This window comes from Atractosteus spatula, chromosome 15 (assembly GCF_055471065.1).
Source record: "Atractosteus spatula isolate fAtrSpa1 chromosome 15, fAtrSpa1.hap1, whole genome shotgun sequence".
Lineage (NCBI taxonomy): Eukaryota > Metazoa > Chordata > Actinopteri > Semionotiformes > Lepisosteidae > Atractosteus > Atractosteus spatula.
Window position 1 is genome coordinate 22,850,642 of NC_142720.1, and position 19,072 is coordinate 22,869,713.

A 19,072-nucleotide genomic window follows, 5' to 3' on the forward strand; every position below is an offset into this window, starting at 1 on the left:
AGGACCTAGTCCAGTTGTTTGTGGAAGGAAGTCAGGGTGTCATCTTCAGCAACCTGGCTGGGTAACGTGTGCCAACCCCCAGAATCCTCTGTGTGAAGAAGTGCCTCCTGTTCTTGGTTTTAAATCTGCTTCTCTGCTGGTTCATGTTTCACTGTTACTCCAGACGTAGTCTTCAGTTTGTCAGTGCCTTTCTGGATTTTGAATACTGGGCTCGGTTCACTCGCAGCACTCTCTGTGCAGGACTAAAACGTTTTTTAAAAACTGGAAAAAACAAACACTTTGCATTATTTTACCGCAAAGGCCTTCCCTGTGTCTGGCGATTGTAATGTCTTCAGTTCGCTGTGCCTGAAGCACTGTGGCACTGTGGTCTTTTCCCATCATTGATTCTTGGGTCCCTTCATGCAGCATGTAGAACACTTTCTACCTTTAATGTTTTTTCCTACTAGACCCATTAAACCATTTAGTCCATTCTGCTAGAGTTCATCTTGTTAGGGATTAATCACTTTTCAGCCATTAACATTGTATTTTTAATGTATGACCACCCATTTGTCACCCTCTTTATGCAGTACAGGGTCTCAGGGGAAGCCACTGTTCTCTTGGCTCTTTATCCAGCTCTTCCAGTTTACCGTCTGGAAGCTCTTCTGGACTTATAAACCCTAATTTTTACTCCCCCTTTCTAGATCGAAAGCACACATCAGAAGAATCTGTACTGTGGTTCTATTACATCAGTTCTCTTAATTATATCCTGCCTGTTGGAAAAGATGAGGTCACAGTGTCTTTCTAAGTTGGAGCTTTTAAATATTAGGAAATGCAGAAGCTGGAATAGATATGGTTGAAATGAATGTTGTTTCTTATCCCGTTACTGTATCCCAGTTTCCCTGTGGAAAGTTGAAATATCCCAGTAATGTAGTATCACTTTTATTACATTCCTTCCTGATCTCATAGTAGCACAGTAAGCCTTGCTGTAAACGTCTTGTGACCATGTTTGCATGTGGTGGTCTGTCACATACACCCTTTGTTAAAACTTTTAATGCTTTTATTTTGCAGTGTAATCCCCATAGTTTCTCTTCCACCTGAACCTCTTGCTTCAGTTTTCTAGCTTGTAGGTGGTTTATCACACCACACCACCCCTTCTTCTGTCCTGCCTACCCCCTCATTTTACATTTGCCCCTGTCATCATCCCTTCACCACGTTTCATGATTTACGGATTCAGAAGGTTCCTCCTCCGAGCACTGAGGTGTCAGCATTGACGGATGGATCTGTTTAATTTTTTTCTCAATGTTTGGACTCGACCAGATTAAGCCTGTTGAAATCTCCCAGCCCCCACGTTAATGATGATCATAACAATCCTTTCATCAGAAAAAAGTGCCCTTTATTCCCAATTGCTTTTAAATTAGGTGTGAAAGACAACACATTTGGTTCAATTGCATTGACATTTGCTTGAAATTCACAGTTCTGTAGTCATAAGCCACAGAGAGCTGGAAGTTATGAAAGAGGACACGTTTTTAAAACTAATAGTCGGACCTGAAGTTAATGCAAGTTAACTGTTGTGAAAATTGAAAGGACAGATGGAGTCCAGTGCTTTACGTAACTGAGTGTGAAGCAGTTCTTCAGTCCCTTTCTGACAGTCACACAAGGGGATTTTGGAAACTAATAAGCTGTTTCATTCGCCTCACAAAATTCTGAGACCAGAGAGGTAAGGGGGTCCCCCCCAGCACATTGCCAAAGGCCAACTGCGTTTAGATGGCAGTGCTGTGGTTATTCTCTCATGTAGGAGAAATGGAGCGATACTGAACCACATGTGTGAGGTTAACTGTAAGCTGTCGAACTGTCACGAGCCATGAAAACCTTTTCCATCTATTGTGGATAACGAAGACCTCAATGATGCTGTAACTCAAACTGCCTGGGTGAACGAGAGACTATATGCCTTTTTAAATCTTTTTTCCCCCTGGCCATTAGAGCTTTTGGTCATTTTATTATATTTCCATGAAAATGGTGTTGAGTTAGGAGCTGATGGTCTTTGTCCTGGGATCTTGTAGTGTTGCCTCCTGTTAGTTTAGCTTAAAAAGAATAGGACCCTCCTATTTTAACCATGAGAAACCCTATTGCACCCTCCTCTTTCCTGGAGTTCTGGTTCTATTCCAGCCCATATATGTTTCCTGTGATGAAATACAGGGATTTATTGATGAGCGGATCTGTCCCTGGTGCAGAGCTGACACTGCTCCCGAGGGCACTAATTTCGTTGCTCTTACAGTAGTGCTGTAAAAGGCTCTGCTGTATCCGTCTCTCTCCGTCTTATTGCTGTCTTCTGTGTGTTTTATCCCCTGAACTTTGAAAGCAATGGTATCAAAAACAAAATCTGCCTTAGTTTTAATATCATCAACTCTTGACATAAGATTACTTTCTTAGCAAAATTGAGCATTTTACCTTAAAAAATATAATTAAATGACATTTAATTTCAGTTAACTACATATGTACAATTAATTGCAGGCTGGGAGTTTGCTGTTAAAAGATCATTGTTAAAATGTGGCCGGGTATGAAAATCCAAGGCTGGGTATGAATTAAGCGATGGTTAATTATTAATTAGTTAAGAACTCGGTAGAGATATTCATAATTTCTAACCCCAAATTATACAGTCAGAATTGGTTCAAATAAAGGTCTTTTCCAAGCAATGGGCGATAAAATCCTAGAATTATTTAGCTACCAAGTCAGGGAAATGGCCCCCATTTGTAGCGATTATTATACTCTGTTTAAAGGCTGCTATGAGCCCCGGTAGTTTGAAGCTTAGGTGAGACTAGGAGATACAAATCTCTGATCAAGGGTATGAGATCAGTTTGATTTGGTGCAGAAATATAAAAATGATCAGAATCTCACAGCATAGTGCATTGTCTTAAGTGAATCGCTCTGTGAACCTCATTTTCACTGTGGGTAGACTAGCCATCCACTTCTTGCACTGGGGAGTGCAGAGTTTGCCCACAGGGAGGACTGGACCTGGTGTGTTTTATCATCCTGATCTTTTGTAGTCTTGTAGCTTTCTGTTGGTGTCAGTTCATTTCGTATGCAACAGGGTCAGGGCTGTTGTACAACAGTGCTTCAAAAATGAATCATCATAAAGTACGGAGCTTAGAATGAAATGAGTGAAGCCATCACTGCAAATTAAGAGATCCAGAATTCAAAGCCAGCTTTTTTGCCAAACCAACCTTTCTGGTTGTTAGGATGTTTGTGGCGAGCTTGAAATAACAGATAGAAATACAAGAAGAGAAAGAAAAATCGAACAACCTTCACTGGGCTGATGGATGCTAATTGGTAGATATGTGACATATCATACACATATCCTAGACAAAATACAGTATTATGCTATATTGCAGTGAAGGTAGGATCCACACCTTTACCTATAAATAATTTAGTAACCACTTTAAGAGTGTTGAGTTGAGAACCAGATGAGCCTCAGGGCTGGGGGTCTTCTGGAACCACTTCTGGGTTTGAGACATCTTGGTCTCCTTACCAAGGGTAGGAGCTCAGATGGGAGAGGCTGGGTCGGAGTGGTCACTCATAATCTTCAGAGTTTTTCCATTTCAACGCGTAGTGTATATGGAGGCACCACATGGTCAGTCAGAGCCAGTTATTTTCGAAGCAGTGTGGACCACCCTGCCCAGCTGTTTCCTGAACGGCTGAGTTTCCAAACCAGGCTATCACAAAAATGGCATGATTGCCATTACAAAGCAATTTAAAAAGCCAAAGGTTTATATTTGGACTCTATTAGAGGGCTTTATTTATTCTGTGACTTATTATGCTGATCTTCAAGGAAAGAACTTTGAATTTGTTGAAATGGACAAAAATGTTTTTTTTTTCTGTGATTTTTTTTCAGCCTTTGTAACCTGGTATCACTGGAATTGAGAGAGAATCTGTTGACATACTTACCAGAGTGAGTAGGAAAAGAAAGAAATCTTTTTCAACCTCATAGCACTTTATGTGAGGGACAGGTAATTCTAATCAATAATGGTTACCTGGTTATAGCTTATTCTAAATCATTTTCCGATACAGTCCACACAACTAGCAGTGGCAGTGCCATGAAATCTTACATGAGAAAAGTGATGCAATACTTAAAATCCAGAAGCGCCTGATGTGTGTGACCATTCAGTATAGTGTGTAACGTTAAACTCGTCATACTTGTGAAAATCAGTCTTGTATAAATGTGTGGTGGTATTACTGAGTAATTGTAGTCATTATGCAGTGGTGTGTATATAGGTGTTACTGTATTTGTGAGGACCGATTCTGGAAAAACGACTTCACAAAGCAACCTTTAAGAACTGGATGTTAAAGGCATGTTTATAATAATAAGGTACTTTTATAAGGTACAGTTAGAGAACTGGAAATATGAGTATACATATACCTTCTGTGTACTTTAATATTTATAGGCGTGAGCAGTGTGTTTATTACAACTTCTTTTGTTTTTCAGGTCATTATCCCAACTACATAGACTAGAAGAACTTGATCTAGGAAACAATGAACTTTACAGTTTGGTAAGTTAAGTGCCATGCCAGCTCACAGTTTTAAAAAAGTACTTACGTGAAGAGAATGGAGAAATTTATGATAGATGACGTCACAATGAGAATTAAAAGTTCAAAAGTGCTAACCATTGATATGCAGTTACCACTGGTTCCTGGAGAAAAAGTGGTTTATGAATATTTCTGACTTAAAAACAGAAATTAAAATGTTACGAGTGCAAGAGTACATCAAGCTGCTCGAGCTCGTGCAGTTCGTTGAGCTTTGAGAGCCTCCTTGCCGGTTTAATTTTGTCAGTGCTCGATGTTTCCTCTAGTGAGCTCCTCTGTTTACGCACACCCCTGTAAAATCACACAGTGTGAAAGTTATCTGTGAGAAGAAAGGCAAACCCTGAAGAAAACATGACCTGTGAATGTGAAACGCAGTGCTGCTGTATTTGCAGATTGAACTCTCTAGATACTACCGAGCATTTTTTCAGCACTGAAGTGCTGGTTTGTCTGTTGGACGGTAACATCAGTCATCATGTTACTATGGTCTCAGTATCTGCAAAATGAAGTTTGCATGCACAAAGGAACTCTCTAAACGTAGATACTACTTGTGCATGAAAGCAAAGCATTGTGAATGACAGGTGCAGGTCATGATTACCCAGATGCTGAGGTTCTGCCGTCGGAGACTCTTAGGTGACTCCATTTACAATCACACACGCCCGCCGGCCTAAAAGGAAACACCCAAGAAGTCTTTCTAAGAACAAGCGACCACTTTTCAGTCTCGGGACAAAGCGTGTTGTACTTTACCTTTCCCGAGGGATTTTTTAAAAAACAGTCCTTCATAGGTTATTCCGTAGCTCAATGGATGCATGTAAGAATAGCCAACATTTTGAGGGAATGCTTAAAAATACAACTATAATGAGCAACTTTTAAAGCATTTCATTGAGATCAACAATGTATCTGTTGTTTTTGCTCTTTGATATGCTGTTATTTGCGTCTCCTTGTTAGGTATTTTGCGATGATCTGTCTTTTGTGTGTTCAAGGACAAATCATCCTTCTGGCAAACGCTTCCTGTCACAAAAACCCAAAAATTTGCAATGAAGGAATTTCTGTTTTTTTCTGTTCTCTTTAGCCAGAAACGATTGGCTGCCTTCTCAGTCTGAAGGACCTCTGGCTAGATGGAAACCAGTTATCAGAATTACCAGCGGTAAGCTATTTTTGAAAAAAAAAGTTAATGCATACACGGGTAGGAAGAGGGCGGCACGATGGCGCAGTGCTGGAGCCCTGGGCTCAACTCTGGACCTACTGGGAGGTTAACTGGCTTCTGGGAAAACGGGCCCTGGTGTGTTGGCTTGTGCCCTGCCCTGGACTGGCGCCCCCTTGTGCCTGTTGCTTGCCAGGATAGGCTCTGCCTCCCCTGTGGTCCTGTATTGGATTAGAAGATGGGTGGAAGGACATGATAATCTTGAAAATATTGAATGAGACTCTTGCATTTGGATGTAAACCATGTTTTCTTTGCCAGTTACACGGGACTGCAGGGTAGTTTTTATGACTTAGCTCTAGGGACCTTTTCTTGTAAAGCTGATAATGAGAGGAAATTCCCAGAAGTTACCAGACCAGATTTTCTCTTTTCGTTCATGAACATGTATGTTCAGTTTCTTGTTGTGCCAGAAACTAATACCCATGACAGATATACTTTGTGTTGCCTTCTTTTGAAAATTGAAATGCTCTGGGAGGGCTTAAAGCCCAGTTGGTCTGATTTTGTCCCAATCCCCCAGCCACCTGAAAGACACAACTGTGAAAAATAATATCGCACTTTAAGCCTCTCTGTTGTGCTAAAATGCATAAAATGTACTCCCCATGAGAGCACTAAATTAACTCTGCCTTTGCCTACTGTATGTGAATTAAGCTCAATTCTGACCACTGAAACATTCAGTGCTATCCTCAAGTTATATATATATAGGTATTGTTCTGTGCCTTTTAGAATAATCCACTATTAATCCATTCGTATTAATATTAATGTTAAATTGAATATTATTATTAATCCATACCGGTGAAACAGAGTTCCTTTTTGTCCCCAAATGTTTTGATTCAGTGGTGTTAAGGTGCTGAGGAGTTGAACGATTTTTAACTTGGCTCAAGGCAGGAAATATTTCCACTGCAAGTCTGAACGTGCACCTGCTGTTTAATTCATCACCCAGGAGATTGGGAGCATGAAGAGCCTGCTGTGCCTGGATGTGTCGGAGAATAAACTGGAGCGGCTGCCCGAGGAGATCGGGGGGCTCTCCTCCCTGACCGATCTCCTGGTTTCCCAGAACCTCATAGACGTCTTGCCGGACGGCATAGGTACGTGTCCCCCTTTGGACCGGCGCGGGTGCCCGTTTCGGGCTGGCTCGGGACCGGCGCGGGTGCCCGTTTCGGGCTGGCCCGGGACCGGCGCGGGTGCCCGTTTCGGGCTGGCCCGGGACCGGCGCGGGTGCCCGTTTCGGGCTGGCCCGGGACCGGCGCGGGTGCCCGTTTCGGGCTGGCCCGGGACCGGCGCGGGTGCCCGTTTCGGGCTGGCTCGGGACCGGCGCGGGTGCCCGTTTCGGGCTGGCCCGGGACCGGCGCGGGTGCCCGTTTCGGGCTGGCCCGGGACCGGCGCGGGTGCCCGTTTCGGGCTGGCCCGGGACCGGCGCGGGTGGTGAAGTGGAGGAGGTCCCTGTAGTTTTTATTTCTCCATTGCTGTAACATGCTTGCGCCCTGGCGGTTTCTGAGCTGAAGTTAGCTTTGAATCCGTGAGACGCATGTGAAGCAGCGCTATTAGGAATGTAACTGGTAAGATTAAACGAGCTCTCAAAATATTAATCATTGCTGTTTAGTTATTTGACTTTCGTTCTTAAAAATGGAGCATCGAAGAGCTCAGCATGAGCGGATTGTCCATGACCAGATCCTTCTGAGACAAAGCTGCTCCCTCTGCCAGAGAGCATATTGCTGCATTGCCCTGATTCCCTAAAGGATTTGCTAAACCTTTGGCTTCATAGAAGATCATTCCCATCAACCACGAGGGGAAACCAACTAAGAATTGACTGTTAACACTTTTGGCTCATAGTATGGGGTGTACCCTAACAAGGTTCAGTCATTGTAAAAATAAGCTGCACTTAAGTTTGCTCATTAATGTTGATCCCTTTTATCCTGCAGGCAAACTGAAGCAGCTTTCAATCCTCAAGGTGGACCAGAACAGACTGGTGCAGTTGCCGGACAGTATTGGCGAGTGTGAGAATCTTACAGAACTGGTGCTTACAGAAAACCAGCTGGTGGTAAGCAAGCAGCTTGCATTCTGTTTGTGATGCATATCTCTGACCGTTGGTAATATAGCTGCATTGAGCTTTTGTTGTTGCTGAGGAGGAGAAGGGATTTAACACTGACAAATGGTATTTTTGTTTTTTTTCTGCAGAATTTACCAAGAAGTATTGGAAAACTTAAGAAACTGTCCAATTTCAATTGTGACAGGAATAGGCTAATTGCTTTACCAAAAGAGGTATGTAAAAATATTTTCTGTTTTGTCTCCCCTGTAGAAATACTTCAAGCTGTTTTATATACTGAATATTGACAATTCAGCATGAAACATTTTGGCTGGTGACACTATTATTATTGAAGTAACGAACAGGTGGCTGATTGGCTGAGCTGGTCCACACTGGATTCCTGCATGAATTGTTTTCCAGTCATATTCAGAGCACAGAATTTCATTTTCCACTTAATTATATCTTTCAAAACCTGTTCCTACTGGTTCATTCTCAAAGCAGTAATATATTTGGAAAACCAGCTGTTTTGACATAGTAGATGGGCCCAGAGCAGTTTGTATGAACATGCTTTTGTAGATTAAACGTTATTAGGAAATAGCAGTCGTGGGGAGAGAGAGTGGGTGGGTGCAGTACATTCAGAAGGAAGCTTGCTGTCATTCAGAAAGTAATGAGAAAATTAATGGACTTAAGGGTGGTACAATTCAAGTCAGCATCTTAAAAACATGGAGCTCTGCTGCGCATGAATTATCATGCGGTGCTTGGCGATTTGTTGCCATGTCCTTATTTAGACATGTCTGCGTTATATTATAACAATTGCTTTGTGAGTTACTGGAAGGTGAATTGTGCTGGGAGGAACACAGCCTCTTCCCATTCAGCCTGGTTTTGAAGTCTTGGAAGGAGTGTGTTTTGTTAGGAGGCCGGGTTGAAGGGAAGCCTCAAACCACAGGTTTAAAAAATACTTTAAAAGCAGACTGTCCAGCTCTGTGCGGCTAAATGACCTTTAGTGCCCCAGTGTTGTGAGATTGAAGTCACCCACATGTTCCAGATGTGCCTAGAGAGAACCTGGGCATTAGCTTGCTGCCAGCCCCTCAGCGTGGGCTCAGCTGGTGCCCAGGGTGTCACGTGCTCGTGTACTGCTTTGAAGTTTTTTCTGCTATTGATGAGAGGCAAGTAAGAAATCAGGGTTGTTTTTCTGCTCAGGGAGCAAACGCATCGCATGAGATGCATATCTGTCAAATTGTTTCATTCTATAACAAACATATATAAGCTATATACGTATATATGTATATAGGTTAATATGTATTATAGTGTATATGTTATAGCATACTGCAAGTATAACAGGGCAAAGGGGGGGGGGGTTCAATAATGGCTGCAATCTATTATCTTTTCTTTTGACCAGCTTCTGGGTCAGGAGCTGAATATACAGTTAGGGTTTCTTTCCAGGCCAGCTCTGAATGACCTAAATCGGCACACTTTTTGACTCAGTTTCCTTCCCTTTTGAAGAGACTTAGAAAATCTGCAGACCAGGATTGGACTCCCCTAAGTGCACAGTGCATTTTAGCTCAATTGAGAGTGTGAGTAGGTGGAAGTTGATGGGAGTAACACTGGTAGAGCCAGCAGCCCTCAGGAGCTGTGCTTGGAGTTCTTACTGCTGGGGGGTAACAGGTTTGTCCACCAGAACTCCGGACCCATGTTTTTCTCAGTAGGTGGGGGGGTCTGTTAGCGATCCGCACGCTGCTTTCATGGTGGGGATTAAGCTTTGGCTTTCACTGCCGCACGGTAGTCCAGGGAGACGACCGCGAGGTGAACGGACCGGGTTCCCGCCGTCCTCGTGGAGGTCCCTCCAGGCCCTGCCGCGGCTCCCTGCGCCCCGAGGTTCGGACAGCCTGAGCGCAGCTGGCTTACCCGCACCGCTTGCTTACCTCGGGCAGGAGGCTTGAGCTCTGCCTGGGGAGTGTAAATCCTGCCCAGGAAAACGAAATGCATGTGTTTTAACAAGGACTGCTCAGGGACATTCTTCCTATGAGCATTATGCAAAAGCAACATAGGCAAAAATACCCGAGCTGCATTAACTGTCCTGATAGGAAGGCTGCTGCGGTTGGTTTTCTGGACCTGAGTGATACTGACCAACCATTCACTATGTGCACAAACCCACATCTTTGATCTTAACCTCATTTCAACCTGCCCTGCACCGGTGTGAATGGTCTTGCATTATAACCTCCTGGAGAATGCATGCTTGGTCAAATGACGACTTTGCACTGGTTAGCATAACTCCCATCAGTGCCAAAAGGATACCTTATTATGTTTTTCATTTAGCTTAACCTTATTCAGCATTATCTAAGTTTCTGGCAGAAGTTCTTGAGGTACAATTTTCAGGTCTTCCCTGTCCGTTCGTTTGTCTCGCTAGCTCCTGTAAAAGACTGTGCTGACCAGTTGTATGACTTGTGCTTTTGACTACAGCATGGACTGAACGTGTTCAGAAGGCGCTTTGTGTAAAAGCGTGTTACAAAATTCTCTGCCCCATACCTTAGCTTGAAAGCAGTGTACAATAATTTTAAAGTAAACAAGAAGCCATGATTACTTCTTCTTTTGCTTTTGAACATTTGCTGCTTGGAACATATTGAATCTTGTAGCCTTGTGAGTAAGTTCAAATGTTTTGTTTGCCTTCCCGTTGCCATTATTTGCATGCGGGTTTGTTTACCGGATCTGTTATCTTTCTGGTTTTAATGGGACTTGCAAGCTTAATCTGCTCAGCTGCTCACTGGCAAATCCGGTTTCATGTGCTGAAAGGAACTATTCAGTGGAATCATGCCCTGCTGTCATTCCAAATAACCATAGTCCATAAGCACATTGATTCTGAATGACTTTCTGTCATCTTTTGCTTTATTGCATTTTAAATATCCGTTGCACTTCAGTTCGTGTGTTGTCTGTGTGTGCTTGTAGCATGACTTTACACTGTGAGGCTGTGAGGATGTCATGGGCTGTTCGCCCAGACCGGGACTTCACATGCTCACAGCCGGCCCGTCAGTGTGGTTTGACATTCTCTTTGTCTTCCTTTCTGCCTGGAATCACACCTGTTGGCTGGTACTGTAGTGCGAGGTGTGTCGACAAGGTGAAGGACAGAATCTAAATACACCTGCAGCGTCCCAGACAACATTTACTGAAAATTCACCCAAGCTCTTATGTAGATCTAAATTCCTTTTCCTAAACGTTCTGCATTTCCTTTTAGTGTAATACTTTGGCCGCTTTTATGCAATTCTACTATCAAGGCTAAGTTAAAAAGTAGAAACATCTTGATTTTGTCTTACTTGTGTTGACTAAAATTTACCAGAAGGAACTGTCCCCCGTCAAGAGTGAAATAAACTTTGTTGAATTAATTCACTTTAATTGTGAATTATTTCCATACATTTTGGAAAATATTTGGTAATTTAAGACAGGTAAGCTATTAATAAATAATGTATTGATTGTAATACAGAATTTATTAGTGCATAGTAACTGATCTAGTGAAATCCATCCTTTTTCCATTTGGTCTTTTTTGAGTCTCAGAATCTATTTGGGTTTCTTGTATTCTGCCATTTGATTTAATTTTTTAAATGTTTTTAAATTAATTATTCAAAATCAATAGTCCTAATAAAATAATAGAAAAGGCATATTAGTTTGAATGAATGGAATGCTTCCATTTGTAATAAACTGAGCCTGGTACAGTAAGTTGTAGGCGTTCAACAGGAGAAGGATATAATGGAAGATTCCAAAATGAATGATTTTGCTCTTGGAGAAAAAAAAATCAAGTCTGCTTAGGGAAATTCTGTACAGTGTTTTTTGCAGTGCTTGTTCATATTTGATCACAATTTTCAGTGCAGATCATAGTCCTTCTCGGAGCAGACTGCATTAGAGATGTATGACCCTGTCTGTTTTTTCCTAGCTGCATTTTAGGGTTTTCCCCACCATGTGACTTCAGCCATTTCTATGTAATTGCCACAATTACATAAGCTTATCTGTATCTTTTTAACTTGATAAGGCTTCACCCACTGATACAAGCCTGAGCAGATCTCCATGCTGTCTGATGAGCAGATTACTGTCTGCACATTAGCAACGCCATTGGGTCTCCAGTTTAACCAGGGCTTAATTTGTTCTGATTTTAGACACGTTTTGTCTGGTCCTCGGATTGAGTTATTGATCTGACACCAAACTGACCATTACAGGATGGAATTGATGGCTGCTTTGGCCAAGAGATGGAATTCAGCAAGGACATTTTCTCACTCCATCCACATGATTTAGCCTTTCTGTTATTTTTTCACGTCAAGACCTCTGCTCATCTGAAAATGTCATAAAATGGCATGTTGATTAGCTCTGTCTGCACTCATTCCACTGTCATCGACATTTAGCAGTCAGTGTGGAAGCCACTCTGGTGATACAAGATTATCAAACTGATGCAAATCCCCTTTTAGCTGAAGTGTTGTCTCCACAATGGGGCTTTCTTTCACAACTCTGGATAGATCTGGCATGCATCCTGATGAATAGACATTAGTGTGTTCATTTATTCCAGCATTTTAACTTTTCCTTTTTCCTCCTCCTCGATGTTTGCATTCAGATTGGAGGCTGTTGTAGCCTTAATGTCCTCTGTGTACGAGAAAACAGGTTAACACGGATTCCTTCCGAGATTTCCCAGGCCACAGAATTACACGTCTTTGATGTGTCTGGCAACAGGTAGGTACTACTCCCTGACATGCGTGAATAAAGTTGTGTATTTGTGGCAATTGGGATGGGTTTTTGTCATTTGTCCTAGGCAAAATGATTCTGGACACTAAGGGAAAGCTGTTTGGAGTAGGTGGAGAGTGCATAGTGCAGACTGAGTTGAACAGGAAGTGAGGAAACTATTAAAAAAAAAAATTAAAAACACTGGCAAAAAAAACATGAAAGATCAGGAAGCAAAAGACTAAAGTAAAGAAGCAGTATTTTTGCAAGCCTCTCAAAGGCTCTTTCACTTTGTTATTATTAAGGCTGGTGGGCTGGCAGGAGGAGGGTTGGTGTTCCTCTAGTGGGTATGAGCCCTAAAACTGCTGCTTCCTGTTCACGTTCCAGATTGGTCTGTCTGCCAATGTCACTGACCACTCTGAAGCTCAAGGCCCTCTGGCTGTCGGAGAACCAGTCCCAGCCACTGCTGACCTTCCAGACGGATGTGGATCCGGAGTCGCGGGAGAAGGTGCTGACCTGCGTTCTCCTTCCTCAGCAGCCTTCGGAACAGGAGAGCCAAGGTACTGTGGCCCCATGAGTGCTGCTGCCCAGAGGCTCTGGACTGAATGTAAACTGTCCTTCTCTTTGATTTCTTTAGCTCACCACATTATCCACAGCCTGTTGCACAAAAGAATAACAATATGTAGAATTTTGCAGGTCACTATAAGTTACACAGTGCAATACTTGGAGCTAGGAGCATCTAAACCTACTAAAACACTAAATATGGTAGATAATAAGGTACACCTGGGTAACTGCAGAAGATTCCTAGTTCTGAAGGATTCCCATGTAGTAATTCAGGTAATTTACAGATCAATTTAGCGGGTTATTTTTTAAGATCTGTGAACTCTGCCCCCTGAGGGTGTAAGGGGTTTCACATTTTTTTGTTCCAGATTACCTTTGAATACTTAATCTGGCTAATGGTGTTTTGAATCAAACAGTTAAATTACAATTTGATGATTAAGATTGTCCATTCTTGATCTGGCCTCTCCAGGACCAGGGTTGGAAACCCACAGGTGCTAAAAAAAATCGCAGTCACATCTTAAAAATTCATAGTGGAAGTGTGAAAGAAGCCAAGCCTGATTGAGGCTGATCGTGTCACGAGCTGACTGTGACTTGCTGTGCCTGGGATCCCCAAGAGGTGGCGCTCTGCCATGTGTGACTGCCGAGGCTGGGGTGGGTAGTAGTCAGTCAGGGATCTCTCAACTCCCAGTGGCTTCCGGTAAGGGGCTGTTATGTCGAGCACTGTGGTGTTGAAGACAAACTTTCAAGGTAGAAGAGTTGTAGATCTCTCTAAGAACTGGACATAGGAGGGCGAGAGTGGCAGGGACAGCCATTCGCAAAGACAGTCTCGAACTGGCGTATGCAGAGGCAGAGGTCCTAATGGGAGCTTGAAGCAGAGGAGCTGTATGGGAGAAACATGGCCAAGAGGACATGGGAAGAAGGAGCAACATTTTAGTTCATTCTTCAATATATCATACTAGTGACTAATGCCAAGCAAAGTTGTTATACGAGTGTGAAAAAGAAGCTAAAGAGCTTTCACTTCTCAGGCTTTGGAAAGTAGTTGGGAGGGAAGGGTGATTGCACAGCTTTCTCGCAGCTCTTGTGTGGAGTTAGCATGTTCTTCCCCGGTTTCATAGTGACATCAGTGGAGGGCTCAGATTTCCTCCAACTTTCCAAAGACCCGCTGGCCCAGTTACTTGAGGTCTCTTAAACTGTCCTTGTGTACGTTTGCCCTTGCATATACCCTGGAGGGTGTGGTACTGCCTATCCCCGTATTTTTCCAGGATATGTTCTGGGGTGTAGCAGCCCTCATCAGGACTAGCGGAGTCCTGATAATAAATGAGTGCAATTGATCATAGCAGTCAGTGTCTTCTGCTTGGTTAAGTTCATCCTCTTCTGATGCATAGAGTGCTTTCAGTGTTCTCTGGCCATTAGCTTGTTGGATGCCTGATAATGAGGGAAGTGTTACAGCCTTAAGTCCGTCACTTCTATAGGTGAAAGAAATGTTTGAAATGCAGTAATAGAGGTACATAATATACACAGAAGTGGGTGATGCACAGTTCTCTTTTTATTGTTCCCTGCGTTCTCACAACACTACTGATTGGATGAGAGCATATATGAAGGTGAAACTTATTTTTCTTATGACTGATTACTTCAGCAATAAAATCTGAAGTGCTGTTCGTTCAACATTTTAGTTTAATTAAAAATTGCGTTCTTTTAAACAGTGGTCACCCTGTTTAGAAACACCGTTGGAAAATGAGAAGATTTGCAGCCATCTGTAGAGGAAGCCCATTTTCAGAAACAAAGTACTCCCATCTGTCTGAGAATTTCATGTCAGCAAAAGCTTAGTCAGTACTTCAGCCAGGAAAGCAGTGCAGTAATTTTCCAGGATAATGTATTAAGCATTAGTGTTCTGGCTGCAGAGGTCTGACGGCTAGGGCCCTTCAGTCTCTTATGCACTTCAGATAAAATGTATTTGTTTTCAAGTACAGAAGAACACTTGCAAACGATAGGAGGCCATTGGGCCCATCTGTCTCACGATCCGAGAATCTCATCCGGCTATTTCTTGAAACAGTCTTATTTTACACTCCCACAACCCTTTGTGTAAAAAAAAAAACCTCCTGCTCTCTGCTGTCTTTGTCGATGCAGATTAGTCAGACTAATTCTAGTTTGGTCATTTAAACCCATTTATTTTTCTTGTAGAAGGTACTATTGTGCGTCATTCTTAGTTCTTTTTGTCTTTGCTGACATTGTGCTGTACTGCCTGCCTGCTGTAGTAAAAGCTTTGTATTAATAGATCTCTCAAAGCTGATGGAGAGAAATTAAATGAGGAAGTGCATTGGCATAGTTCAGCATATCACCATGGTTTTCTCCTTTTTTGCACACCATTTTCTCGAAATGAGAACTTTTTAGACCTGTGCCAGTCTGTAGGTGTGGACAATTATTAACATTGTGAGGCAGGTCTGAACAGTAGTGCTGTGAAGTTACTAATCACTTGGTGTTGTATCACAAAAGTTGCACTACAGTACATCAGAGAAGTGATGAGAGGTTTACTCATCTCTTTAAATCACTCTCTGGTTTACTCAGTACATGTCTGGAATTTCAAACCCTCTATAAATATAAGAAAAGCTCACTTAGAAAATTAAACATTTGAATGGAAATAAATGTACCTGTGTATGTAATGTTCTTTGATTACTGAACCTGGTAAACAATCCAACAGGGTTTCTGTAATCACTTGGTTCCTTAGTATCCTAATTGCCTTTCCTGTCTTTGGGTCTGTGGCCTGATTGATCAACAGGGCACCGGACAGATTGTACTTTTAATTCAGATGTCACCAGCTCTGACATTTGAGAGCGTATTGGAGGGCGCCTGTAGCGACTCTGCTCAGCAGGGTCACCTGGAGTTTTTCTGTGGCTCAGCCATTGATATTGTGGCCGCACAGCAGATTGAGAAAGTAAAGAGGATTAGCATTATCTGGCTGTCCGCCATCACTGGCTTGCTGTGAGGGAGAGGTGATCAACATCAGCCTGGCAAAATGTCTACACGCATATCGGTTACAGTTTGTACTTTTATGTATATCTTTTGTATTTTTTCCTTTATTTTTTTCTGTTTGTTCTTATTCACTTGAGTTGAAATTCTGAAATTAAAAAAGCTGACATCAGACCTATCTTTTGATGGTTGCCTTGCAGTTTTCTGGAATAAAGTACTGTCTGTCCAGTTTCATTGCAGATGGGGGTTGAAGCATCTTGTCTTGATGTGACACAGGGCAGTTTCAAATCATCTAGCTTTTTTTACCACTAGGCCAGATTGTTTATTCTAGGGGACCAAGGAATAACAAAAGCATTTTTGCCAGCACCTGGAAGTCCTTCACTCCGGTCATGTCTTAATTACTTCTGTCATGTCCATAGTGGGCTAGGCTCTCGGGGAGTTTTCTGCGTTTCCTCCAGAGCGAAGTGTACAGCCGTAATACCTGCACGATGTCATTCGGGCTTTTTTTACATCTCAGATAACCTGGCGCGCTGCGGAGCGCTGGAGAGCCTGGTGACCGATGTGTCGGACGAGGCGTGGAACGGGCCGCCGGCGAACAGGATCAGCGCCATCCGCTTCCTGGAGGAGGAGAAGGATGACGAGGATGACGAGAAGGTGTGTGTGGAAGAGCTTTGAGGCCCAGTCACGTGAACAGGAGATTCAAGTATTCTGTCTTTAAGGCTGGTATGACCTCCAGGTTTAGATAGCTCCCTAGTAGCTGGGCTGGAGCGCAGGTTGGCTTCCTGTGTCTCAGATGGTCCTGACTGGGTTCGACAAGCTCGACTCATTGGCCCATCATACAGCAGTGACTCCTGAGACATCGGCAACCTTGTAATGTTGCCAGTGAGAGATGCGCTGTCCCTGTAATTGTGCTTGGTCTCCTGTAAGGCATCATGGAGCTTACAGCATGTTGAATAGTGAATAACTCTGACAGGTGTGTCTTTCAGAGGAATGCAAAATTAGGTCCTCCTTCTCCTTATTCAGTACAGAGATTGTAGTGCTGAGCATCACTGACTACTACTGACAATTTGGGAGCGTGCTGGAGATTGCACATGATACTACGTATTTAATAGTGTGTGTGGAATTTTGATATACTCACTATTTGGAACCTTGCTGTTGTTAATGAAGTGTAATGCCTACTTTTACATCGCACAGACCAAAAGTGTTGGTCCCCTTTAGATAGCTAAAACATTAGCTGAGGGTTTGGTCATGTCCAAGTCCAGCTGCTGAGCACAGTTGACGTGCTGAAGGAAAATGTTGAGTTCTCTCCTGTCAGTTGCGATTCGTCCATGAGCCCCTGTCCGAGGGGCCTGGACGCGGGAGGTCGTGCTTGCTTCCGGTCGAAGGTGAGACTCCGGTTGTTTGTTTGCAGGGAACGTTGCTGCGCCGCGCCACTCCTCACCCAGGAGAGCTGAAGACGATGAAGAAGGCAGCGGAGAACCTGCGGAACGACATGAACGCGGCCAAAGGACTGGACTCCAACAAAAACGAGGTCAATAATGCTATTGACAGAGTGACCACTTCCGTGTAAGACTTTACCTCAGAAACATTCACCTCCTGTGTCTCCCTTGACTGTTCTCACCTCCTTCTTGGATGTGCCCACCCTCCTTCTCCAGTACCTGACTTCATCTCCTAATCTGCAGTGGTATCTGGCGCTGCTAGCTGGGGCACCGTGCCTGCCTTATGACCAGTTCCTGCACATGTGATCTAGTTTTAAACAGTGCTTTTTTAAAAGAAAGGACAACAGATGGATAGATGCACTGCTGTAAGTTTAGAGTATCATAGCTGTAAAAATATATATGTAAATATATATTTTTTTGCTGTTTTTAAACAGGGTGAATATTTCTTCTTATGTTTTTTGGGATAAATTATGCCCTGGTATTTTTGGACCTACTGATAAAGGATTATTGTATAGTTTTATGTGGAAAATTATACTTTTATACACTTTTGGCAGCTCAGATGGTGTAAATTTTTAAAATTTTGTATAGCAAGTTTCTTAATCCTGGATTTTTAAGATTTTATCTTGGAACTTGGTACGTGTCTTTTTTTTAAGAAACATTTCCTTCTCTACCTTATATTGAACTGCATAGTATGGTCTACAGCATATCGCTGCTTGGCTTTGTATTGCCTGAAGACAGACATCTGCATTTTTAAATATATTCATATTGTAAAACCGCCTACCAGGAAATATTTAACTGGAATAATTCAAGTTGTAAACTAGTGACTTTTAAAAATGCAGCTGTCTGAGAACAAATACCTGCACTTCTGTGATGTCAGTGACAATTAAGTCATTTAATGAGATATTGTTTATATGGTACACTACATTTTAAAAAAAGTTTCTTTCACTTTGTTTTTAATTGTAATCTAAGGAGAAATTGGTTCAATGTTGATTATTTGTAAAATGATTTAAAACTGCACAAAACTCTACAATCTCAGATAGGCGCAGACATTGTGCCTGCAGATTTTTATGAACTTTAACCACTGATACAATAAAAGCAATTGAAAACCAAACATCTCTATTCATTATTCCTTAAGAATCCACTAGTTGGCTTTTGTAATTCTTTTTCTTCTTGTTTTCAGATGGCATATGTGTTTCTAGCCAGAGTAGTGTGGATGGGCAGTAATCACAGATATGCTGTGAAAAAGTCATATTACTATCCATTGTGGTGTGAAGTCTGTGGGTCTCACTTACAGATCTTCCAGGCAATATATATTTTTCCACATTAATGTATAATAATCTCTTAAGAACTAGAAGTCAAATTTATCCTCTGATTTAAAAAATTCAAGGAAGGCTTTGGCCTGTGTCCACTGTCCCTGAAGGTTTTCAGACTACACACTCAACTAAATCCATCCTAGTTCTTTTATTCTCAGAGCTTTCTCCTTTTTTTTGCATCACAATGCGATGGATGATATTGCCTGTTTTTAATCTACCAAAGCCATAATGCATTCTTCTTTCAACACTTTCACTTGGTCTTCCACTGGAGTGTGGTGCACAGGCAGGAACACGTTAGTCAGCACAGCGTGTGTGTGTGG

General features: G+C 42.5%; 1 protein-coding gene across 1 annotated transcript in view; it reads left to right on the forward strand.

The window, feature by feature from the left end:
* Positions 1-18,550, forward strand: part of lrrc1 (leucine rich repeat containing 1) — a 39,750-nt gene extending 21,200 nt beyond the window's left edge. Inside the window, exons 5-14 of the mRNA XM_088933796.1 lie at positions 3,869-3,925; positions 4,460-4,523; positions 5,626-5,700; positions 6,695-6,839; positions 7,674-7,792; positions 7,930-8,013; positions 12,369-12,484; positions 12,860-13,032; positions 16,518-16,654; positions 17,412-18,550. Coding sequence (XP_088789922.1) covers positions 3,869-3,925; positions 4,460-4,523; positions 5,626-5,700; positions 6,695-6,839; positions 7,674-7,792; positions 7,930-8,013; positions 12,369-12,484; positions 12,860-13,032; positions 16,518-16,654; positions 17,412-17,570 — 1,129 coding nt within the window. The 3' untranslated portion in view covers positions 17,571-18,550. The remainder of the gene's footprint in view (positions 1-3,868; positions 3,926-4,459; positions 4,524-5,625; positions 5,701-6,694; positions 6,840-7,673; positions 7,793-7,929; positions 8,014-12,368; positions 12,485-12,859; positions 13,033-16,517; positions 16,655-17,411) is intronic.
* The last annotated feature ends 522 nt before the right edge of the window (positions 18,551-19,072 follow it).